The 27,559-nt window shown below is 37.5% G+C and overlaps 2 protein-coding genes across 4 annotated transcripts in view; one reads left to right on the forward strand and one right to left on the reverse strand.

Annotated features, from left to right (window-relative positions):
• The window catches only part of LOC129163602 (zinc finger protein 721-like), a 100,087-nt gene extending 83,760 nt beyond the window's left edge, over positions 1–16,327 (reverse strand). Inside the window, exons 1-2 of one of the 3 annotated variants that reach the window (XM_070548483.1) lie at positions 10,367–10,471; positions 10,169–10,271 (exon numbers count right to left, since the gene is read on the reverse strand). In XM_070548483.1, coding sequence (XP_070404584.1) covers positions 10,169–10,244 — 76 coding nt within the window. In that variant the 5' untranslated portion in view covers positions 10,245–10,271; positions 10,367–10,471. Of the gene's footprint in view, positions 1–10,168; positions 10,272–10,366; positions 10,472–16,193 lie in introns of those variants that run through there. The other 2 variants (XM_070548485.1, XM_070548484.1) reach the window with 2 other exon arrangements.
• Positions 1–27,559, forward strand: part of LOC129162178 (oocyte zinc finger protein XlCOF6) — an 849,318-nt gene that overhangs the window by 688,336 nt on the left and 133,423 nt on the right. The window lies entirely within an intron of this gene.

The raw sequence follows: 27,559 nt of genomic DNA on the forward strand, positions 1-27,559 counted from the left end.
CATGTGCAGATATAGATGTGACTGTAATAATAAGTTATCATATATTATAGACATGTGCAGATATAGATGTGATTGTAATAATAAGATATCATATATTATAGACATGTGCATATATAGATGTGACTGTAATAATAAGATATCATATATTATAGACATGTGCAGATATAGATGTGACTGTAATAATAAGTTATCATATATTATAGACATGTGCATATATAGATGTGACTGTAATAATAAGATATCATATATTATAGACATGTGCATATATAGATGTGACTGTAATAATAAGATATCATATATTATAGACATGTGCAGATATAGATGTGACTGTAATAATAAGTTATCATATATTATAGACATGTGCATATATAGATGTGACTGTAATAATAAGATATCATATATTATAGACATGTGCAGATATAGATGTGACTGTAATAATAAGATATCATATATTATAGACATGTGCAGATATAGTTGTTACTGTAATAATAAGTTATCATATATTATAGACATGTGCAGATATAGATGTGACTGTAATAATAAGTTATCATATATTATAGACATGTGCAGATATAGATGTGATTGTAATAATAAGTTATCATATATTATAGACATGTGCAGATATAGATGTGACTGTAATAATAAGTTATCATATATTATAGACATGTGCAGATATAGATGTGATTGTAATAATAAGTTATCATATATTATAGACATGTGCATATATAGATGTGACTGTAATAATAAGATATCATATATTATAGACATGTGCAGATATAGATGTGACTGTAATAATAAGATATCATATATTATAGACATGTGCAGATATAGTTGTTACTGTAATAATAAGTTATCATATATTATAGACATGTGCAGATATAGATGTGACTGTAATAATAAGTTATCATATATTATAGACATGTGCAGATATAGATGTGATTGTAATAATAAGTTATCATATATTATAGACATGTGCAGATATAGATGTGATTGTAATAATAAGATATCATATATTATAGACATGTGCAGATATAGATGTGATTGTAATAATAAGATATCATATATTATAGACATGTGCAGATATAGATGTGATCGTAATAATAAGATACCATATATTATAGACATGTGCAGATATAGTTGTTACTGTAATAATAAGTTATCATATATTATAGACATGTGCAGATATAGATGTGACTGTAATAATAAGTTATCATATATTATAGACATGTGCAGATATAGATGTGATTGTAATAATAAGTTATCATATATTATAGACATGTGCAGATATAGATGTGACTGTAATAATAAGTTATCATATATTATAGACATGTGCAGATATAGTTGTTACTGTAATAATAAGTTATCATATATTATAGACATGTGCAGATATAGTTGTTACTGTAATAATAAGTTATCATATATTATAGACATGTGCAGATATAGATGTGACTGTAATAATAAGTTATCATATATTATAGACATGTGCAGATATAGTTGTTACTGTAATAATAAGTTATCATATATTATAGACATGTGCAGATATAGATGTGACTGTAATAATAAGTTATCATATATTATAGACATGTGCAGATATAGATGTGATTGTAATAATAAGATATCATATATTATAGACATGTGCAGATATAGATGTGATTGTAATAATAAGATATCATATATTATAGACATGTGCAGATATAGATGTGATTGTAATAATAAGATACCATATATTATAGACATGTGCAGATATAGTTGTTACTGTAATAATAAGTTATCATATATTATAGACATGTGCAGATATAGATGTGACTGTAATAATAAGTTATCATATATTATAGACATGTGCAGATATAGATGTGACTGTAATAATAAGATATAATATATTATAGACATGTGCAGATATAGATGTGACTGTAATAATAAGATATCATATATTATAGACATGTGCAGATATAGATGTGACTGTAATAATAAGATATCATATATTATAGACATGTGCATATATAGATGTGATTGTAATAATAAGATATCATATATTATAGACATGTGCATATATAGATGTGATTGTAATAATAAGTTATCATATATTATAGACATGTGCAGATATAGATGTGACTGTAATAATAAGATATCATATATTATAGACATGTGCAGATATAGATGTGATTGTAATAATAAGATATCATATATTATAGACATGTGCATATATAGATGTGATTGTAATAATAAGTTATCATATATTATAGACATGTGCAGATATAGATGTGACTGTAATAATAAGATATCATATATTATAGACATGTGCAGATATAGTTGTTACTGTAATAATAAGTTATCATATATTATAGACATGTGCAGATATAGATGTGACTGTAATAATAAGTTATCATATATTATAGACATGTGCAGATATAGATGTGATTGTAATAATAAGTTATCATATATTATAGACATGTGCAGATATAGATGTGATTGTAATAATAAGATATCATATATTATAGACATGTGCATATATAGATGTGACTGTAATAATAAGTTATCATATAATATAGACATGTGCAGATATAGATGTGACTGTAATAATAAGTTATCATATATTATAGACATGTGCAGATATAGATGTGACTGTAATAATAAGATATCATATATTATAGACATGTGCAGATATAGATGTGACTGTAATAATAAGGTATCATTTATTATAGACATGTGCAGATATAGATGTGATTGTAATAATAAGATATCATATATTATAGACATGTGCAGATATAGATGTGACTGTAATAATAAGATATCATATATTATAGACATGTGCAGATATAGTTGTTACTGTAATAATAAGTTATCATATATTATAGACATGTGCAGATATAGATGTGACTGTAATAATAAGTTATCATATATTATAGACATGTGCAGATATAGATGTGATTGTAATAATAAGTTATCATATATTATAGACATGTGCAGATATAGATGTGACTGTAATAATAAGTTATCATATATTATAGACATGTGCAGATATAGATGTGATTGTAATAATAAGTTATCATATATTATAGACATGTGCATATATAGATGTGACTGTAATAATAAGATATCATATATTATAGACATGTGCAGATATAGATGTGACTGTAATAATAAGATATCATATATTATAGACATGTGCAGATATAGTTGTTACTGTAATAATAAGTTATCATATATTATAGACATGTGCAGATATAGATGTGACTGTAATAATAAGTTATCATATATTATAGACATGTGCAGATATAGATGTGATTGTAATAATAAGTTATCATATATTATAGACATGTGCAGATATAGATGTGATTGTAATAATAAGATATCATATATTATAGACATGTGCAGATATAGATGTGATTGTAATAATAAGATATCATATATTATAGACATGTGCAGATATAGATGTGATCGTAATAATAAGATACCATATATTATAGACATGTGCAGATATAGTTGTTACTGTAATAATAAGTTATCATATATTATAGACATGTGCAGATATAGATGTGACTGTAATAATAAGTTATCATATATTATAGACATGTGCAGATATAGATGTGATTGTAATAATAAGTTATCATATATTATAGACATGTGCAGATATAGATGTGACTGTAATAATAAGTTATCATATATTATAGACATGTGCAGATATAGTTGTTACTGTAATAATAAGTTATCATATATTATAGACATGTGCAGATATAGATGTGACTGTAATAATAAGTTATCATATATTATAGACATGTGCAGATATAGATGTGACTGTAATAATAAGGTATCATTTATTATAGACATGTGCAGATATAGATGTGATTGTAATAATAAGTTATCATATATTATAGACATGTGCAGATATAGATGTGATTGTAATAATAAGTTATCATATATTATAGACATGTGCAGATATAGATGTGACTGTAATAATAAGTTATCATATATTATAGACATGTGCAGATATAGATGTGACTGTAATAATAAGTTATCATATATTATAGACATGTGCAGATATAGATGTGACTGTAATAATAAGGTATCATTTATTATAGACATGTGCAGATATAGATGTGATTGTAATAATAAGATATCATATATTATAGACATGTGCAGATATAGTTGTTACTGTAATAATAAGTTATCATATATTATAGACATGTGCAGATATAGATGTGACTGTAATAATAAGTTATCATATATTATAGACATGTGCAGATATAGATGTGATTGTAATAATAAGTTATCATATATTATAGACATGTGCAGATATAGATGTGACTGTAATAATAAGTTATCATATATTATAGACATGTGCAGATATAGATGTGATTGTAATAATAAGTTATCATATATTATAGACATGTGCATATATAGATGTGACTGTAATAATAAGATATCATATATTATAGACATGTGCAGATATAGATGTGACTGTAATAATAAGATATCATATATTATAGACATGTGCAGATATAGTTGTTACTGTAATAATAAGTTATCATATATTATAGACATGTGCAGATATAGATGTGACTGTAATAATAAGTTATCATATATTATAGACATGTGCAGATATAGATGTGATTGTAATAATAAGTTATCATATATTATAGACATGTGCAGATATAGATGTGATTGTAATAATAAGATATCATATATTATAGACATGTGCAGATATAGATGTGATTGTAATAATAAGATATCATATATTATAGACATGTGCAGATATAGATGTGATCGTAATAATAAGATACCATATATTATAGACATGTGCAGATATAGTTGTTACTGTAATAATAAGTTATCATATATTATAGACATGTGCAGATATAGATGTGACTGTAATAATAAGTTATCATATATTATAGACATGTGCAGATATAGATGTGATTGTAATAATAAGTTATCATATATTATAGACATGTGCAGATATAGATGTGACTGTAATAATAAGTTATCATATATTATAGACATGTGCAGATATAGTTGTTACTGTAATAATAAGTTATCATATATTATAGACATGTGCAGATATAGATGTGACTGTAATAATAAGTTATCATATATTATAGACATGTGCAGATATAGTTGTTACTGTAATAATAAGTTATCATATATTATAGACATGTGCAGATATAGATGTGACTGTAATAATAAGTTATCATATATTATAGACATGTGCAGATATAGATGTGATTGTAATAATAAGATATCATATATTATAGACATGTGCAGATATAGATGTGATTGTAATAATAAGATATCATATATTATAGACATGTGCAGATATAGATGTGATTGTAATAATAAGATACCATATATTATAGACATGTGCAGATATAGTTGTTACTGTAATAATAAGTTATCATATATTATAGACAGGTGCAGATATAGATGTGACTGTAATAATAAGTTATCATATATTATAGACATGTGCAGATATAGATGTGACTGTAATAATAAGATATAATATATTATAGACATGTGCAGATATAGATGTGACTGTAATAATAAGATATCATATATTATAGACATGTGCAGATATAGATGTGACTGTAATAATAAGATATCATATATTATAGACATGTGCATATATAGATGTGATTGTAATAATAAGATATCATATATTATAGACATGTGCATATATAGATGTGATTGTAATAATAAGTTATCATATATTATAGACATGTGCAGATATAGATGTGACTGTAATAATAAGATATCATATATTATAGACATGTGCAGATATAGATGTGATTGTAATAATAAGATATCATATATTATAGACATGTGCATATATAGATGTGATTGTAATAATAAGTTATCATATATTATAGACATGTGCAGATATAGATGTGACTGTAATAATAAGATATCATATATTATAGACATGTGCAGATATAGTTGTTACTGTAATAATAAGTTATCATATATTATAGACATGTGCAGATATAGATGTGATTGTAATAATAAGATATCATATATTATAGACATGTGCATATATAGATGTGACTGTAATAATAAGTTATCATATAATATAGACATGTGCAGATATAGATGTGACTGTAATAATAAGTTATCATATATTATAGACATGTGCAGATATAGATGTGACTGTAATAATAAGATATCATATATTATAGACATGTGCAGATATAGATGTGACTGTAATAATAAGGTATCATTTATTATAGACATGTGCAGATATAGATGTGATTGTAATAATAAGATATCATATATTATAGACATGTGCATATATAGATGTGATTGTAATAATAAGATATCATATATTATAGACATGTGCAGATATAGATGTGACTGTAATAATAAGATATCATATATTATAGACATGTGCATATATAGATGTGATTGTAATAATAAGTTATCATATAATATAGACATGTGCAGATATAGATGTGACTGTAATAATAAGTTATCATATATTATAGACATGTGCAGATATAGATGTGACTATAATAATAAGATATCATATATTATAGACATGTGCAGATATAGATGTGACTGTAATAATAAGATATCATTTATTATAGACATGTGCAGATATAGATGTGATTGTAATAATAAGATATCATATATTATAGACATGTGCATATATAGATGTGACTGTAATAATAAGTTATCATATATTATAGACATGTGCAGATATAGATGTGATTGTAATAATAAGATATCATATATTATAGACATGTGCATATATAGATGTGATTGTAATAATAAGATATCATATATTATAGACATGTGCAGATATAGATGTGACTGTAATAATAAGATATCATATATTATAGACATGTGCAGATATAGATGTGATTGTAATAATAAGATATCATATATTATAGACATGTGCAGATATAGATGTGATTGTAATAATAAGATATCATATATTATAGACATGTGCAGATATAGATGTGACTGTAATAATAAGATATCATATATTATAGACATGTGCATATATAGATGTGATTGTAATAATAAGTTATCATATATTATAGACATGTGCAGATATAGATGTGACTGTAATAATAAGATATCATATATTATAGACATGTGCATATATAGATGTGATTGTAATAATAAGTTATCATATATTATAGACATGTGCAGATATAGATGTGACTGTAATAATAAGATATCATATATTATAGACATGTGCAGATATAGATGTGACTGTAATAATAAGATATCATATATTATAGACATGTGCAGATATAGATGTGACTGTAATAATAAGATATCATATATTATAGACATGTGCATATATAGATGTGATTGTAATAATAAGTTATCATATATTATAGACATGTGCAGATATAGATGTGACTGTAATAATAAGATATCATATATTATAGACATGTGCAGATATAGATGTGACTGTAATAATAAGATATCATATATTATAGACATGTGCAGATATAGATGTGACTGTAATAATAAGATATCATTTATTATAGACATGTGCAGATATAGATGTGATTGTAATAATAAGTTATCATATATTATAGACATGTGCAGATATAGATGTGACTGTAATAATAAGATATCATATATTATAGACATGTGCAGATATAGATGTGACTGTAATAATAAGATATCATTTATTATAGACATGTGCAGATATAGATGTGACTGTAATAATAAGTTATCATATATTATAGACATGTGCAGATATAGATGTGACTGTAATAATAAGATATCATATATTATAGACATGTGCAGATATAGATGTGACTGTAATAATAAGATATCATTTATTATAGACATGTGCAGATATAGATGTGACTGTAATAATAAGTTATCATATATTATAGACATGTGCAGATATAGATGTGACTGTAATAATAAGATATCATATATTATAGACATGTGCAGATATAGCTGTGATTGTAATAATAAGATATCATATATTATAGACATGTGCAGATATAGATGTGACTGTAATAATATATTATAGATATGTGCAGATATAGATGTGACTAATAATATATTATAGACATGTGCAGATATAGATGTGACTGTAATAATAAGTTATCATATATTATAGACATGTGCAGATATAGATGTGACTAACAAAATATTATAGACATGTGCAGATATAGATATGACTGTAATAAGATATCATATATTATAGACATGTGCAGACATGGACGTCATTAGGATTGAGAGGGGGGGCTTAGCCCCAGGAGCTTGACCTTGAACATTTTTTCACACCCTGCAAAAACTTTGTCAATTAATTCATTATCTGAAGAACATTTAACAAAACCTATTATTTTATCACTTTCTTTTCCTTTCCTACCTTTGTGCATTTCCTCTCTTCTTTTTATAAAAAAATAACACTTAATCAGTTCATTAGTGGGGTCTTTGTTGAAGAAAGATTTTTTATAAGTCCATTAAAAATTAGATATGTTATATTTCCAAATAAAGCTATTCATTTCAGTCTACTGCACTTAACAGGGGGAAATGTTGCAGTCATTTGTTTAATTTGTTTAATTACAACTTGCTTAATTATAAATGTTACTGAAATATGACAAAGAACAAATGAATAATTGTCAAACTTTTATTCTGCCAAATGAGTGTGCAGTTGACAGTTTTAATATATGAATAACACTGATATGATATGGAATAAAGGAGTATGTAATTAACAATTACAAGAAAAAATAACAGTATATGTAAAAATTAGGGCTGGGACTTGATTAAATTTTTTTATCTAATTAATTAGAGGCTTTGTAATTAATTAATCTAAATTAATCGCATTTTAATCGTTCAGGAAAATGTGCTCTCAAAGCAAAACTTAATTAAAATTATGAGACAGAGAATTGAACATTAGACATAGTTATTACTGTAAAACTAAAGCTTTTAATAAAAAAATGCATTTTAATTAATCAAATGTCACTGTATGATATGAAACAAGACCCAAATCAACTAAAATTTATAATTACAAATAAAAAATGCCTGCAAAGGGTTCCCGAGCCTTTAAATAGTCTCTCTGTCTAGTTGAATGACTGAAATAAATTTGACTTTGCACCAGATTCTAATTTTTCCAGTTTCACTTGTTTGTATAATTGGGAGTTTTTATTAGCATTTCTACTCATAATGTAGTAAAAACACATAAATAATAATCCTTCAAAATGACAGTAGAACAGAAACAAATATGATCTAGGACTTAGATGTACTAACTTTTAACACCAGAGCAGGCGTGACGTATTCTGAGAATGATCAGGAACACTAACTGGTTCCAGTTGGATGACTGGAGGATGATGGGATGATAAAAGATCATGGCGAGGAAATACTGTAATGATCTAACCAGTGGCGGCTGGTGAAAAATATTTTTGGTGGGGCTGTGCTATTTTTTTTTAAACAAACTTGTGATTTCTGAGCTTTGTGCACAACTTCACTATTTCCTGAATTAAGCACAGCTCTTTTATTTCCTGTCTTACATCATTGGACAAACTGATTAATCCAGGTGTGTCTGACTATTGGCACGCTGCCTTGCGGACCAAGGTTGAAAAATACTGCATTAAATTGCACATAAAATAACATGACCATAAATGGTAAATAGGCAATGCAAGAGGCAAGTAACAAAAACATTTTGTTTAATTTCAACATTTGAGTGAACACTAAAAATTATGAGCAGGTCACTGTTACAGTAATGGTAGTAAACACCACTTAGACAAAATGCCAGAAATTTACACTGTTAGGACTTATGGAAAGTGGAAACACTTTCATAGGAAATAATGTCATCCGTATCCTCTTACAAATGTCATATTTCCCCGTTTTTGGGACAATAAAACATTTCTGGTTCTCAATGAGATGTTTTTATATTTGAGGTAAAAACATCTAATTGAGAATCAGAAATGTTTTATTGTCCCAAAAGCTGGGAAATTTGTTTGCTGCAGCAGAAGTGTAACAAGTAAAATGGAATCAGATTGATGTATGTACAAATTTACATGAAATACACATTTACGTGATTAAATATGTATAATAAGTATGTGTGTTGAAATGAGTTTTTACAGTTATTGCACATTAAACAATGTACATGTTATTAAACAAATATCCCGGTTTGTGGGACAACCAAGGATTTCTGATTCTGATTGTCTTGTTTACAGAAATGTAATGTACAGCTTACCTCTGCACCCAGCTGCTGTTCTCCCTGTCCAAACGTCCTCCGTTTCTTTGTTGGCTGCTGCACTGATGCGCTGCATTCCTCAGTCAGAGAATGAATGGAGTCCCTAATGAGACACAAGTTCCACATCCGCATTACTGTTTGTGAAACTAACATACTGGAGAATTTCATCACAATAATATTAAATAAACAAGTTTGTACCTGATCTTTTGCATGCTGTTGGTGAAGCTCTGGATGACCCCTGTGATGGAGACAGAGTCAATGTTCCTCTTCTGCAGCTGGTTGAAGAGCATGTCCACATGTGGCATGATCTTGTGACACAATGCCAGCAGAAAGCCGAAATCTTCTTCCTCCAGCATTCTCACAAAGCCTCCTGCCTCTCTCTCAGTGATTGGATCAAAGTCATCCGAGTCTCTGATCATCTGGAAACATCTGAGGAGGTAATCCTTGTGCTCATACACTGTGTTGACAGCATGACTGTGGAAGTTCCACCTGGTTGCTGAAGATGCTGGAAGTCTGTGCGCCACCACTTGATCAAGCACAGCGGTTCGCTTGAATGACCGGGAGAAGAAAGCAGCAAATCCACCAAGGTCTGAAAAGAAAGTTCTGATCCTGCGGATGTGTGAAGTTGCCTGTTGCATGATGAGGTTTAGCTGATGGGCATAGCAGTGGATGTAGTGTGCACTTGTGTACACATCATTCACCTTACACTGCACTCCACCTGTGGCTCCCCTCATCACTGCAGCCCCATCACAGGCCTGGGCAATTAGTTTCCCCTCTTTTCCAGCAGGGATGATCTTGCTCAGCCTCTCCAACAGTGCTGTGGAAATCGTGTCTGCGGTTGCATTCTGAAGAGGGATGAACTCCAGAAAACGCTCTTGAATGCTGTTCTGACTGTCGAGATACCGTAACACAAGCACCAACTGGCAGCGGGTGGACATGTCTGTAGTCTCATCTGCCTGAATAGCAAGATAATCTGCATTGTTCACCTCTCCAAGAATGTGGGTTTTAATAACTGACAACACACAGTCCAACAGCTCGTTCTGCACGGTCTTTGAGGAGCCTTTAAAAACTGTCGCCGTCTTCAGATGATCCTCCAACACATTATCAAGTGAAGCAACCAGATCCACTAGGCCCCTGAAGAGGCCCGGGTTTTCTGAGGTTTCAGTCTCATCATGGCCACGCAAAGCCAGCTCAAATGCTCCACAAAATTTAACACAGTCAATTATCTTGGACAAAATGTGCCGGTTCCGATCCACTTCTTCATTGTGCTTCCTCACTTCAAGCCTGTGTCCCTCGTCTCTAGCTGCATGGCAACATTAGCTCTGCTGCCTAGCATGGCCAGCTTCACCGTGTTGTCCATGTGTGCCCGGGATGACTCGTGTTTCTTCACCTTCTCAGAAAAATGTTTCATGTCCGTAACTCCTGACTCAACCCATGCCTCATCTGTCCCAGCCGTTTTGAATAACAAACACGGAAAGCAAAATAACGCATTAGCGTGATTGCATCCAGCTAGCCAAGCCTTCCTGGTGTACCAATTTAGGGAAAAGCCTCGTGCGTACAGTTTACCTCTCTCCTCCTCCTGCTGGCTTATCTTTACGTCGGGCTGATCTGGTCCAAGCTCTTTGACATTAAGTTTTTCCACCATAGTTCTCCTCTCGAACGGATACTGGAGAAGAGACCGAACTGAATTCAGTGGCTGCTGAGATCCGGTATCCATGCTGGTTGTAGAAGCACTGGCGTCCATGTCTATTACGTCTGCGTCACGACCGTCACGAGTCACGACCAAAAACGTGCTGGAGTCGAGACTCTCCGAGTTCTACCGAACAGCAACGAAAGCCTTTGGCGGTAGCTCTATCGCCCATCATGCTTCTGAAACAACGTCGACGCTGATTGGATACATTCTAGGGCCCGACCGATATATCGGCCGGCCGATATAGGGGTCATTAACTCTATCGGCTATCGGCCATAAAGACGGCCGATATGGCCGATATAGCGCTACCTATCCAGCAGATGGCGCCAGCTTTATGAACTCATGTTGTGGGCTCCACTCCTCGGGGGGTGGAGCCACCGTCACAGCACACATGCAGCGGAGCGGCAGTCAAGCAGAGACTATGGTGATGAGGAAGTAGGAGGTAAGTCTTCAGTTTTAAGCATATTTGTTGTGTCAGTGGTAAGTTGAACGGTAAAATAAGCAATGACAAAAGTATGTTTCCCCTCAACATGCTTCCTAAGTTTATTGTGTGCCTCGTGGGCTCGTATTGAAAAGTTAACCTGAAAAAATAAAATAAAACTGCCGCAGCATTACGCTCTATGCAGAGCTCACGCTGCTTCCCCTTAATTAGTCATGCAGGGCAGTAAGTAGGTAACATTGGCCTTTTCCTGGTAGACATTCTGGAATATTCTCAGACAATTTCCTCCGCTCTTCTTCAGCAGTCTTTTCAAACTCACGCGGTTCACCCGCGGCTTGCGAAAAAAATAGTGCAGACGCCGAAACGATCGCTGCGCGGTGCGGGCGGAGCATGCAGCGCTTCGGCGGCCCATGTGGCCTATAGAATAGGATAACAAGGGCGACGAATGAAGGAGTCCCCGTTTAGCGGCGCTTCAGCGGCACACGACCGTTGTCGCAGCTGAGGACGGGAGAGGGGGGGTTGGCACCAAAGCAATGAAACGCTGTGCAGGGAGCCCCCCCCTCTCCTAGCTGGGAGGGGGGGGGGCGGTAATACGAGAAAATAAACATTCCTCTGCAATAGAATAAATCTATTGTATTTTTCAGCCTTATATTTTACATAAGGCTTATACATTGCCACATACTAATCTAACGTATCTTATTTTTATTTTCCTAATACTGTCGGCTTTGGAAAGGATCAAAACACAAAAGTGTAAAACTCAAAAGTATTTTAATGCCAACAATCAGGTAGCTAGGACGCTGAAACCAGCAGAGTATGACTGAAACTGAACCGTATGCACTGAGGAGTGAGAGATGACAGAGGACTAGTTATGAGGAGCTGTGAGTGGGAGCAGAGGACAGCAGGGGAACACGGGAGGAACTATAAATGAAAATAATTTTAAAGAAGAAAGAATCCTAAAAGGGAAAGAAGAATAACTAGAAAAAAAAACTGACAACAAACGGAAGACGAATACTAAATGAGAAAACCTTAACAGGTGGGGAACCAAACAAAAACAGAGCCATTGGTTTTGAGCCACAATGTCTGATATAATTTATTTACATGATAATTTTTAAACTTTTAAGTATAAAAATGCCACATTTAATGTATTTGACTTTGTCTTGGTATCAACAGATATATAACTGTACTTTTATGCTGATTATTTTATTACAGATGGAAAAAGAGGGCCGTAGTAAGGTGTGGGCCTACTTCACTAAAGATCCATCCGGTGATGTCATCTGCAGCATCTGCTCATCTTCAGTAGTAGTTTGTGTGTTCTGTTGTTTCTGAGATTGCTAAATAAATCTTATTTGCATTACTTGGAAACCCTAGTGAGTTATTGAGACAGTTCTTTGGTGTGTAATAGAGAAATAAGTTAGCATCAAAAAGGCAGAGAATGAAGGGTTTAATCTTCAGAACATTTGTATTTCTTTTTTTGTGAGGGAGATTCATCGGCCATTATATCGGCTATTGGCCTTTGTTAAAAGTTTTATATCGGTATCTGTCCCAAAAAAAGCATATCGGTCGGGCCCTAGTACATTCCCATTCCTACCGTTTGATTTTCTTGTCAGCAATTGGACGACTGGTCCCGTCCTGTTTGGGCGATTCAAAAACAGCACACAGCCTCCACCGCTCGGCAGAGACCAATATAGATATATGATTTATTTTTGTTACAAAACACACAATTAACTTAGAATGAGTGATTATTGTTAATTTTATTTATTTATTTTTTTTAATAAAAATTAAAAACACTGGGAGGGCGGCGCCCTATCGCCCTCTACTGGCCAGCCGCCACTGGATCTAACGAACAGGTGAGCAGACCTTCCTTACATGGGAAGTCCTGATGTTAAGAAGGGGATGCTGCAGACCCGCAGATTCACGCCTGCAGCAGAGAATCTGGTGTGATCTCCAGCCTGATCACAACTTCCTCGTTCCTCGCTGCCCCTGATGCACTTAAGCATCCGCCCCTTAGCTGGTGACCGCTTCAGCACACCTCGCTGCTTAATGATAGTAATGCATGTGATGTTTCAGAAACATATAATTCCCCAACAGAATTGTTTAGAAAATCATCAGAAAAGTTTCAGAGTGTTTCTGTTTTAACTTAAACTTCTGTTTTCAACTTTAAGACACGTTGTTTGTGATTGTTTACAGAGTAGTGAGAACACGGAGCGTTCTCCCAGCGGCAGCCAGGTGCCTCTCGTTTGTCTGACTACTTTCATAAACTACTGTTAGGGCACAGAATTATTCTGTCTGGTGCTTTCAGCGCTGCACAGATGTTACGTAAATGTTAAAAATATAGCTTACCGCAACTTTTGTAAAGTTTCCGGTGCCACCGGGCAGCCGCAGCAGAGACGATCTCTGAAAAATGTCCACGACACGGACTCCGTTGTTGTCTGGAAGTTTGTTTTTTCCAAGTTAAGAAAAGAGGCGGACGTGTTTCCTAAATCCTGCATCAGTCCAAGCAAGACAACTTCTTTCTGTTTTTATTCCGTTTTAGTAGCCATGAGCCACTGTGCATTGTTGTGTGCGTCAGTGATATTCAGTCTACGAGGAAGTCGTGCAATGACAAAGGTTCCGCCGTGCTTGAAATGCAAGCTGCAATTAAATGCGTGAAATTTTTTTAACGTGTCGTTTTTTTCTAATTAATCATAATTAACGTGTTAAAGTCCCGGCCCTAAAAAAAACTCAAAATGATGGGGGGCTTGTGATTATTTTAGGGGGGCTGAAGCCCCCCTAAAACGGACCTAACGACGTCAGCGAATTTAACAATGATTACTGCCTGATGACATTTTCCCACATCTGCAAAGCTCACTGGAAGGACACAAACCGAGGACAATATTTTCCTGATATAGGGTTTATTACTCAAGTAAGGGTAAAAAAGTATCTGATTAGAAGGCTGCTTGAGTACTGAGTATCATCTGGTCTAATATTTTTAAAATGATGACATCAAACAGACAAAAAATGAGAAGTTATGGGCAAATATTGGTATTTTAAAGACTAAAGGGAAAAAATGTAAACAAATAAACAACATAATTACAAAATAACACATTTTAGGCTAAATTTAGACACAAACTGAGGACAATATTTCCTGACATACAGGGTTTATTTAATTGTGTGAAAATGTAGCACGTTTAAAAAAATATTGCGATAATACCGAAAACTTTGGTAATTTTGGTCACAATAACCGTGAGGTTAAATTTTCACACCGTGACAACCCTGCTATTTCAGCTGTTAACTTTATTTTCTCTCTAAGTGTTTTTCTCCCCAGAAGAAGCTACAACGATGTTCTGCTGAGCTGTGGTGGCCTCATGGAGGGGGCCATCGTCTAGCACACTGCTGCTAACCACTTAAACATTCTCCCTCTCCTGATAATAACTTTTTACTCTCTTTGACGTTGGATGTGCTACTACTAGTTTACCCGTTTAACTATAGATCCACTAGGATAAATACTACAAAGTTTATCTCTCACCAAATAGAATATTTACTAAGACATCACAACGTAACCATAGAAACACTACTTGGTGTGTGTGTGTGTGTGTGTGTGTGTGTGTGTGTGTGTGTGTGTGTGTGTGTGTGTGTGTGTGTGTGTGTGTGTGTGTGTGTGTGTGTGTGTGTGTGTGTGTGTGTGTGTCGGATGCATCTAGAGAGACAAAAGTCTAAAGTTATCTCTGACTGAAGGTGACCTGGCTCAGCGAGTCATGTCTGGTGTGAGAAGGACCTGTGCAGGTAGATGATGAGGAGACTCGCTGCTCGTGAGCAGAGGAACAGCTGATGAGGCTGGTTACTAGTGTGTTAACACAACAAAAGCAGGAGGACCATGGGGCTGGAGGCCTACGCAGGTTGGTGAAAGACTCACTCACCATTCACAAGCTCGCTCATCGATCCCTGGTGCCAGGAGCTCCTGACCAGTTATTCAAGTCCGTTTCCAGGTCAACTCCTCGAGGCCCCAGCTTCTCCACTTCTCTTCTTCTTCCCGTTCCAGTCACTCATCACTCCGTCACTAGCCGTTGCTACTCAGCGGCTAGCTCCCTCCGTCCCTCCTCCCACTCAGCTCCCACTTCCTGCTCCTCTCTGCCGACCCAGCCTCACAAACCCGAAGGTATGGCAAGCTGTTCGGGTCACTAATCGCCCACATTTGAACACGTTAGAATATTTAACGCCGAAAAAAGCGGCGGAAATCCCTTCAGTGACTCCAGTGAAAGAAGAGGAGGGTGAGGCAGCACTAATTCATCACAGATTCGCCGGGCTGAGTCCAGCTGGAACATCAGTGCTCTTTCTGTCCAAAACTCCCTTCTTCTTAAGCTCATCCACTTTCAGTATTTACTATTATTTTTTACTACTGTTATACTTGTCTTACAGGAGCTCCTGAAGATGTTCTGTATTGCTTCTCCACCATCACTCTCCAGATCCTCAGACCAGCCACTCCAGAACCTTCCCAGATCCAGGATCAGAGCACTTTAATAAAAGTTTGAAACATGTCTGCTTGTTGTTCTCCTACAGAAGCCTTACACTAGACTTTGCTAATGAGCTTTCTTGGCTAAAATATGCTCTTGAATGTTTTTATTTACATAAATATTTCAAGAAAAACGTTTTTCATTGCTGCTTCACCAAGACATGACTCTGAAAATGTCCTCATGATCCTGAAACGCTGGTTAAAACAAATTACTTTCAACCCTGGGACGTAATTTTGGGGGGGGGGGACGGGTGGGACATGTCCCCCCCCACTTTTTCAAAAGGCAGTTTTGGTCCCCTGCACTTTTTTCCGTCCAAAAACAATGTTACGCTCCATTAAAAGGATTTGGTTGAGCACTAGGACCGAAACGGAAACCGGTTTACTATTAGACCCGCCCAAAAGCTAATCTATTGGCTCTGCTGATACTTGCTAACGTATTATTGGCTGTTGCTGCTGTCACTCAAGTTGTAAACAGTCAGAACGTGCTCACGTTGTTTTGCTAGTTTGGAGCCGCTAGGGAACACCGGTACTGAGTCACATCGTCAACTAGACGCTGTGTAATATCAGAGCTCAGCTAAGCTTCCATTACATAACATTTGAATAAGTGTTCATTTGTGAGTCTTTGGTAATTAGGCACAGCCAGGAGGCAGCATGTCAAGAAAACGAAAAGTGGATATAAGAGACTTCTTTCAAAGTCAAAACGTAAGTTGGAACATGTGACACCCCTGCATTAAGCTCAGACTCACCTCCTCCTTCACAAACATACTCAAAACTAACTTTTACAAACTCATCTCCTCCACATAACTGACTCCTCAGACACAATTTATTCGTATTATTATAATAATTATTTTTTTATTACTATTATCATCATAATTATTATTACTAGTAGTAGTAGAAGTGTAACGTCAAAACTTTTATCATTTAACTTTATTGTAAACTTATCTATTGCAATGTATATTTTCACATTAAAAAGCTCTGAAAAATGAACAGTATCATCATCGTCAACAGATTTTTTTAAGCTTAATGTCAAAGATGTACACTTTTCATTAGATTTATCTTATTTTTTCCATTTATTTTTTGTGTGTTGAAATGCAACAACTGTTTAAACACTTTTAAGGGAAAAAACATATTTAATATGTTTTTATACACTCAAATGTTAGGGTGATGATCATGTGTAAAACATTAGTTCAGCATGTCCTCTAACACAGCAAATGAACAAACGGCCAGATCTCAGGAGGGACCGTTTATGTATAAATAATTTTTATACTTTTGACTAGGCCTGGGAAAGTAACACATTTTGCTGGACGATATTTTGTCCAACAAATTGTTGATGATAAACGATATTGTCAACATTATCTAGACCAAAATAACCACTAATATAATGTTAATATATCATAATAATGCAAGTACACCCTTTAAAATGCAACAAATAAACCTTAATTTAACATTGAAATGTCCAGAACCAGAACTTCTAAATGAATAAAAATAACAAACAAAAATTGAATAAAAAAGGAATCTCACTCCCTGTTAGAAAATGTTGCACCAAAAACAATAAAAAAGACCCAAAACAATAAATACAATGGCCTATCCATTGTCAACAGCCAAAACTGCACTTCAATAATGATAATAAATAAAAATAATAATAGAGTTGTACATTTTTTAACTTTTATATATATATATATATATATATATATATATATATATATATATATATATATAGGATGGAAAAATTATTGAGATGGGCACATGACGTGTCAAGGGGTCTTTACATAACACCCCCCACCCCAAATCCGCACAAGCCTGCTGTGTCCCCCCCCCCCCCCCACTTCTGAAATCAAAATTTCGTCCCTGTTTCAACCTCTTATAAAACAAACGTGTCTGTTGATGATTATGCCCACTACAATACTGAAGCGCCTGCATACTTGCTACCGATTTGCTAACTTTCTGTAATATTTTGATATTTAAGTTGAAAACATGAACTGCTGTAACACAAATTTCAAATGTTCTAGATGAGCACTTGTTTCTAATCAACTAATCATTAACCCTGTAAGACAAGTATAACAATAGTAGAAAATAATAGTAAATACTGAAAGTGGATGAGCTTAAGAAGAAGGGAGTTTTGGACAGAAAGAGCACTGATGTTCCAGCTGGACTCACGAGCTACGAAACAGGACAGACTGGCATGTGGCACCATCTAGTGGCCACACTTTTAAGTAATCATCAGGTCTGACTGAAACAGCGTTTCTGCCTTTTACAGGTAGACAGAAATAATAATGTTGACACATCGTTGATAATATTACTACATTTCGAGGCTTTATCTATACAGTGAAATTAGTTGAAACAGAGCAGAGTTGTATTAGAAAACAGTAGACTGCAACAACCTGTACAGCCCGGCGAATCTGTGATGAATTAGTGCTGCCTCAACCTCCTCTTCTTTCATTGGGTCACTGGAGTTTAAATGAAGTGGATGAGAAACCCACGGGGAGGGCTCTGCATAAGTGAGAGTAAAGTTGAATTTTAAACGCGTGAAAACTGCCACAAAAAGGCGTTAAAAGCGGCGTTTTATGTCACAGAGTGGCGAAAAAAGCAGCGCTCAATGTCCATACAAAACGCCGTTTTTTACGCCACCCACACAGGGAATGCGTCTGGGATTAGGGTGACGTAAAAAAACGGCGTTCCATGTCCGGAAAAAAAACGTAGTTTATTCCAGCATGCTACGGAACCGTTAAGAACGGCTCTGGCTGGCGTCAAATATGGCGTTCTGGGAGAGTTTTCGCCACATTTTACGATGTCTTGACACATCATACCGCGTTTTTTTCGCCATCGCTAAACTAGACGGGTTGGGAAAGTGGCGTATTTTGGCGATTCTGGCTTTCCATACTGAACGCCGTATTGCTCGCCATCTTCATGTAGTCCTTCAGAGCGCCGTAAAAAACGGCGTTTTTTTTCTAGTCCTTGAAAGTTACAGTTACAAATTTTTCAGCTACACAGACATGGTTTCATTATCAGTTTATCAATGTTGATTCAACAACTAGTTAGCATCAATATTACAATATCAACCAAACTGATGATTCAGATGGAAAGTCAATGTTGTTTCAATGTAAGCTTGTTACCTGGGATGTTATTTAAAAAATACAGACCACAGGGAATCCGGCTCAAGGGCTCTCAGTCCTGTTTTAAATTGTCCTTATATGTTACTACATCCTTATGAGCTGTCTTTAGTGAGCACAAAGATCATTTTGTTGTACACATGTGCAATGAAACAATGTCGTATCTTGAATTTTTGAAAATATCAGATATGTGAATAACAGGTTCATTCCATTAGGTATTTTATTCATTTTTTATTTATTTTTACATATAATCAGATATTTTAAATATGATGAAAGTCATTTTACATTCCTAACAAATAAAAACACACTTTGAAATAATATCCACGGTTGGATCAACAAGTAAAAAAACAGCCCGGCAGGTATTCCTGGGTAGCCACCGTCCGCTCTGGCGTCAGGCATGGGCGGCGAAGGAAGAGGCCCTCCGGACTCGGATGGCCCGCACCACTGAGTCTCTGAGAGAACACGTATGACCGCTCTGCTCTGTCATAGTCGGGGAGGTGGTGTTCCTCCAGCACCTAGTTGGCTGTAGCCCGCAGGCATGGGACAGATCTGGGTTGGTAGTAGAGTCACTAGGACACGACCAGTACCGCATCAGGGTCGATGGGTCTGGCCGCCTCACCCTGCGCAACCGGCGCTTTCTCCGCGCCTTCACCCCGGCCACCCCTCGCACTAACCCAGAGAGTGCTGCGCCCCTGCCTGCGTCCAACGACGAAGACACACGACTTGGGTCCTGCCAACACGGGGTCAGCGGTCATCCATGCTACTGTTCGACTTGTATCTGTAAGTCTTCACCTGCTTGTTAAGCTAATGTAATGGTCACATTGTCAGTATGCATGCTAAGCCGCGCTGCATTTATTTACCTATTTTATCGCATTGCTTAGCTTTGGTCTTCAGCACATGCTGCTGCTTCACGCTGCCGTTAGCTTCTGCTCTCAGCTTTGTATGTCGTCGCAGCGCTCCTTCATCCTTGTCAATAAAGCCATTAGACATCGAGGAGTGTATTTCTTCACCTTTATTATCTACCTTTATTGTCTACCTTTTAACTGTTACCTTTTAAGCTACGGTCTACAACCTGACAGATAATTGCTCATCTGCCTGCTCAGTCCCTGCTCTGGTTCCACGTCACCCCTCTCTACTTCGGGATGTGGGCCTGTGGAATTTCTGTGTGGCTCGCACTAACCTGGGCTGTTTTTTCACTTGTTGATCCAACCGTGGATGGGCTCCTCCAGTATTCGTGGCGGAGCTCTTCAATCTCTGCTTCCACCAGTCCAGATCTCCACCTCCAGCTCTATGCCTCTTCCCCTGCATCGCCTTCCAGCCTCGTAGGCGGTATGTCCATCGGGTGTCCCGACAGAATTTCCACCTTGATGATTCCAAGGGAATACCCTCCCTCTGGTCCATGACTCGCCGGTGGCTACCCAGGAATACCTGCCGAGGCCGAGCTACCAATCCCCGACTGGCTAGTGCAGCTAATGCATCCGTCGCCTGCGAAAATCTCACTCACCGCGAAGGTTGGTCTCCTCAATATCCGCTCCCTCTCCGGTAACGGACATCTCCTCCAGGACATCATCAAGGACCGTAAGCTTGATTTTAACTGTTTTAATGAGACATGGCAATATCCCAGCCATTTTTCCCAGCTGAAGGACTGTACCCCTCCTGGGTTTGTTTACACTTACAAGCCGCGCAAGTCGAGCCGTGGTGACGGTCTCGCGATGCTCTACCGCGAGACCTGGAAGGTCCTTCCAGTGACTCTACCACCTCGAATTCCTCGCCTGCAAACTACCCGGCCTGACCCCCACCATCACTGTCACCATCTATCACTCCCCAAATTTTAACTCTTGAGTTTTTAAATGAATTTTCAACTCTTTTAACACATCTATCTACTCTCTCCCCTAACGTAATTTTACTTGGTGATTTTAGCTCATTCACTGCCATTGACGACTAAAGTCAACATTTTAGACCCATTCGTTCACTGCCAATGCCGTGTCGGACTGAATTGTTGTATGTGGTCCTCCCAGAGTAACGGAAGGCTTCTCTTTTATCCTATGTGCTTCAAAGAAGTGATCCAGGAAGGGGTGTGTCTCCACGGGAGACTCTGTTCTGCTGCTTTTCTGCACTGGTTCATGGGATCTCTGTTTACCGGTTGTTGACCCGGTGTTGGACCATCATCCGGTTCAAAGGCCTCTCCACCCCGCCGCTCGGACTGGTTGACGGGATCAGCGGAGACCATCGGGAGCGGCTTTTGTCACTAGCTCCTCTGTACTGAATACCAGCGGAGGGCGTACACCCGCTGTGGGTTTGGGTATTTCAACGAGGGCCTGCGGGCCCTACCGGCAGTTGTCGTCGGCCCGGGAGCTCATAAGGACGGCTGAGGCTGAGGCTAATAGACTCGTGTGCAGGCGAGCTGCATGCTCGCTCATTTCCTGATGGCCTGCCTGCTCAGTCGTGGCTGTGTTTGTGTGTGTGTGTGTGTGTGTGTGTGTGTGTGTGTGTGTGTGTGTATTTGGATTTTCACCGTGCTTTCTGTTTTCTTTTCATTTAGGCTGTGAGCTGACAGTGGTGGTCGAGCCCTGGTGGTGGTTCCCTCTGATGGTGTGCTCCAGAGTCACTTCACCCCCCGAATGCATGCACGTGTAGAGGGGGGAAGATGTGACAGTGTGAGCGTCCTGTCACAATGTCCCGATTGATCATGCGCCCTGGCTACTTGGCCAAGGGGATGTCCCTTTGGCTGACTGGTTAGAGCGTATGACTCTCACCCAGGAGTCTGGGGGTCGAATCCCGCCCGGGCCCTCGTTTATCCACCTTGCCACACTTATCTCGTTTTCTGTTCCCCTTCGTCTCTCGATCGTCAAACAAATCCGTCTCATGTCCTCCCGTAACATCAAGAATATTGATTTAATCTCCCTCTCCTCCAGCCTAGCCACCCTGACCCCTGATCTATCTGTCAGTCTGGACAACCTTGTCATCTGATACAATACTGAACTAGAATCCATCCTGAACTCACATGCTCCTATTAAACTCTGTTCTGTCTCCTTCACCCAGTCTGCTCCCTGGTTTACATCTGCCTTGCACTGCATGAAGGCCACAAATCGCAGACTGGAAAGACTCTATAGGAAAACTGGCCTCACCATCCATAAGGACTTATACACTGCCCAGATCTCACACTGTAAGGACACCATCATCCATGCCAAATCATAGTTTTATTCCAACCTCATTTGTTCTAACTCTTCTAATAATAAGACACCATTTTCCATCTTTAAGAGGATTTTTCAGGCTCCGGACTCACTGCCTATCCACTTTTACTCCTCCAACACCTATAACTTCAATGACAAGGTCCACAGAATCCACCATAGCCTTGGTAAAAACCCTCTGCCTGATCCCTCTGCTGATCTCTTTAATCCCTCCCTTCACTTTGCCTCCTTTAAACTACCTCACCCATCAGAAATCCCTGACCTCATCTCAAAGTCGAAACCTTCCTCCTGTTTGTTAGATCCCCTTCCCACAGTCCTTGTTAGATCATGCCTCCCGTCTCTCCTCCCTTTCATTAAAGCAATTATTCATTCTTCATTATCATCTGGAACAGTTCCTTCTCCTTTTAAATCCGCAGCTGTCAGTCCCATACCAAAAAAGCCTGGTTCAGACCTAATGACTTCAATAACCTCCGTCTCATCTCACACCTTCCCTTCATTGCAAACGTTCTAGAGAAAGCTGTGGCATCACAACTTCATTGCCATCTCACATGTAATAAGCTCTATGAGCATTTTCAGTCTGGCTTCCGTCTGAATCACAGCACCGAAACCGCTCTCATTTGTATAACCAATGATTTACTTCTTGCAGCTGATTCTGGTCTCATTTCCATTCTCATTCTCCTTGACCTGAGTGCGGCCTTTGACACCATCTCTCACTCGATCCTCCTAAATAGACTCTCTTCTCTTGGTATCACTCACACCCCCCTCCACTGGTTCCAGTCATATCTCACTGGCCGCACTCAGTTCATTCAGTTAAATTCCTTTTCCTCGAAACCATCCCCAGTCACCTCAGGTGTGCCCCAGGGCTCTGTCCTGGGTCCTGTAACAGAGGAAACTCTGTTACTAGTGGCTATTTTTACATTTCACACCTAACACTTTATAAACCTGCTACAAAAGTTTAGATAAAAAATTTGTCCCACAGTCTGTCAGGACCTCTTTAGGTATGCCTACCCTAGAAAACAACTGTATAGCCCTTTTCAGATTGACATTCTGGAATATGTGTGGACAATTCAGTCCGGTTTTTCAGCTGCCTTCACACAGCAGGGAAAAGTTCCAGATGTCTGAGGGGGAGGGGGTGGGAAGGCTGTACCCGGATATTGCGTAAACATAGTGCGGCGGGCGTACATGCGTCATTTACCCAAACAAAGCCATTCAGTCAAACATGGCCGACAAAGAGATAGAATTCCTCTCACTGATCGGACTTATGTTAAGCATAATTCTGCGCACACAAAGACGCATAAGAGACCTGGATGATGAAGCTCAATGGTTAAAGGAATCACGGAAGCGGTGTGAAGCGGTCCGTCGCGCGTCTAGGAGACGGTACCGTAGGAGGCGAGCTGCCATGGTTCGCCGCATGCTACAGGAGCGAGCTATCTAGGTGCGCACAGTGTCCCCCGGTCCCCTCCTTCTCCCCCTCCTCCCTGTCCAGAACTCGACCTCACCAGTCTGAAGCAGCCACCCTGTCCGTGTCAAGTCCGGTCCTGTTACTAGGGGCTTCGTCCTGTTTAATTACGGAAAACGTTAGCCGGATGTTTGTATTCAGACACAAAGGTCTTAAGGACAGAGTCCCGAACATTTCCATTTTTCATGGCCTGTCTGAAGGGGGCTTATGAGACAGCTAGCCACTTGTCTGGCCTTAATGGATCTAAGCGGGAATGCCTCTGGGTAACGTGTCGCATAGTCACAGACAACTAAGATATATCGGTGACCAGAAGAGCTTTTCTCTAAAGGGCCGACTGGGTGTGAAATATAAAAATAGCCACTAGTAACAGAGTTTCCTCTGTTAACAGTCCTCTTCTGTTTATAATCTATCTCCTACCCCTCGGCAATATTTTCCGTAAATTTGGTATACAATTCCATTGCTACGCTGATGACACCCAGCTCTACATTTCTAGTAAACCCCATTCCACCCTTCCGCCATCCACCCTTACCCTCTGCCTCTCAGAAATTAAAAAATGGTTCACCTCCAACTTTCTTAAACTTAATTATATGTAACCGGGTCACCTTAGTTCCCGGAAGTAATTCTGGTCGTACGTGTCATGCCGCTGACACAGGAGAGGCCGGGTGTGTAATTAGAGGGCTGCTATAATTAGGGCAGCTGGGGTCTAGCCGCAAAAGCCGAATGCTTCGCTTTGGGTGCAGACGTGGGTGCAGCTAAGTGGTGAGTGACCTGGCTTTGCTTTATTTTAGTTAAATAAAGGTTATATTCTTAATGGGTTTCTCTTTATGAAGTGTGAGCAGGACTGAGGGGTGAACAACCGGGAATTTACATTGGCAAGCGGTCGGCCGATAAGGTATGGGTTTAGAACATTCATAGCATTTTTGTGCTTCGTTAGAATACGATTAACAATGTGTGTTTGTTCACAGATCTTAGCCTGCTACTGTTTTTCCAGTTCTTTTTATGAAACCTTTTCGGGTTTTATTTTATCATTAGTCGTCTTCTCTAGAGGGGGAAGGAAGGAACACTTTTATGAGACTGGTGGTTAACATTGAGGACAGAGCTGTCTCTGGGAGGGTAGTCGTTTCTTTTAGAGTATCCGCTGTAGGGGTTTGACTCACTTCTGGGGGCGTGTGTATTAGTGGTGTGCATCTCTACCTGCCTCACGATTCGATCCGATTCCGATTATCTGCCTAACGATTCGATTTGAGTCTGAAATGCATCACGATTCTTCACACAAAAATGTTCATTACTTAATAAAAGCAGTAGAATAGTTTTCAATTTCTTTTTGATTTCGAAATCCCTGAAAAACAGAACATTCATCTATTCACTATAGTGAGCAATAATGTTTAAAGTGTGCTGCCGATAATTACTTAAATAATATATGAAATAATGTTTTCGGTAGAGCAGCTTTAAGATAGAATTGTTAGATTGTTAGTAGGTAGATGGACTGTATCAGGGAGGGAGTTAAAGGGTGTCTTCCTGGGGTGTCGGTAAGAACACAGGTTCAGGCTTTATTTCAACTTGGCCTCTTTATTCTCAGGTGAAAAGTAGTAGCAACAGCAATGCACAGGGGCACGCAGAACAATGATGCAGGGCTGAGCAACGAGTATTCTACTCTTTAACATAAACAAGGATGTTGGTAGGTGAGTGTGTGGTCTAAAGGAAAGAATAATACAGGAAGAACAGATTAACATAAAATATATTCTGCCCCATTTGTTCAAATACAACAACATAGTAGGATAAAAAACCCTCTAAACAGAAAATAATATAATAATCAGCAGGTCCATATCACCTTGGTCTAGACAACCCAGCCTATGTGGCCACACAAGCTAAAACCCCTCTGGGTAAACTGCCAGGGCAGACAAGGAGGACATCTAGTGGCCATTTGAGGGATTTACCAACACTCAAATATTCTGAAATTCTAAACCAAATGATCCACTTTTACAGCTATAAACCACCTCACATCCAACACTGCAACCTACACACATGCATAAAATAGGCAACAGGGACCTACACTCATACAATAAGGCAGTGCAGATTCATGACAGAACTATCAAGCATAACTATGACATAGGAACATTCCAGAACACCACGAGGTAAACAAACTTATTCCTAACACATTATGTAAGCAGGTCCAGTAAACAAAGGATTACTTACTTAGCAGTCATTCACGCACACAAAACTGACTTAACCTTGGAATTAGCTTAGTAAAACTCTCCTCCACTCTGCTGTCTCATGTGCTTCTCCACCTGCTCTGCTGGTGGTCTCCTCTGCACTGTCGTCAGCTCTGCTCTGAGAGGGTGAGAGCGTGAGTGCGCCACCTGGTGGCCTTTCTAACAAGAATATTACTGAACTTAAAAATAGTAAACAAATACTGTGTTAAGTGATTCTTTCACATCCACGATCCCAAAACTGAAATTAGCCCAGACATCCGATTTAAATGTAATGGGTGCATCTTTGATTACTGGTAATGTTGGCCCTGTATCCCTGTCCGCCTTTTCTGTTTTAAACTGGCGCTAGGGCAACGCAGTGCGCATGTCATTGCAACTCTGCCCCCAGAAGTAATTGTAAAACCTCAAAACTTTAATGTCCTTGCATAGACATAGACCAGGGATCGGCAACCTGTTCCCATCAAAGAGCCATTATTACCCGTTTCCCACAATAAAGAAAACACTGGGAGCCACAGCAGCCGCGGCGTTGTGGGCGGGGCCTACCCTCAGACAGCAGAGCGCTGCTCACAACAGGTGACAGCAGCCAGTACCGGTCATTCGTGTACGTCAGGGGTGGGCAATTATTTTTTCCATGGGGCCACATGAGAAATAGAAAATATTGTGGAGGGCCGCAGGCCAAAAGGCTGAAGTCAATTATGCATAATATTAATGGTATTTCTTTATAAAAAGCAGTAAATACCATTGTTTCTTCAAGCTGGTAAGAGTAGACTATATGTTATAAATGAGCAAAAAGGAAAAAGTGA

The sequence above is a fragment of the Nothobranchius furzeri genome, chromosome 2, assembly GCF_043380555.1.
Source record: "Nothobranchius furzeri strain GRZ-AD chromosome 2, NfurGRZ-RIMD1, whole genome shotgun sequence".
NCBI classification, from domain to species: Eukaryota; Metazoa; Chordata; class Actinopteri; order Cyprinodontiformes; family Nothobranchiidae; genus Nothobranchius; species Nothobranchius furzeri.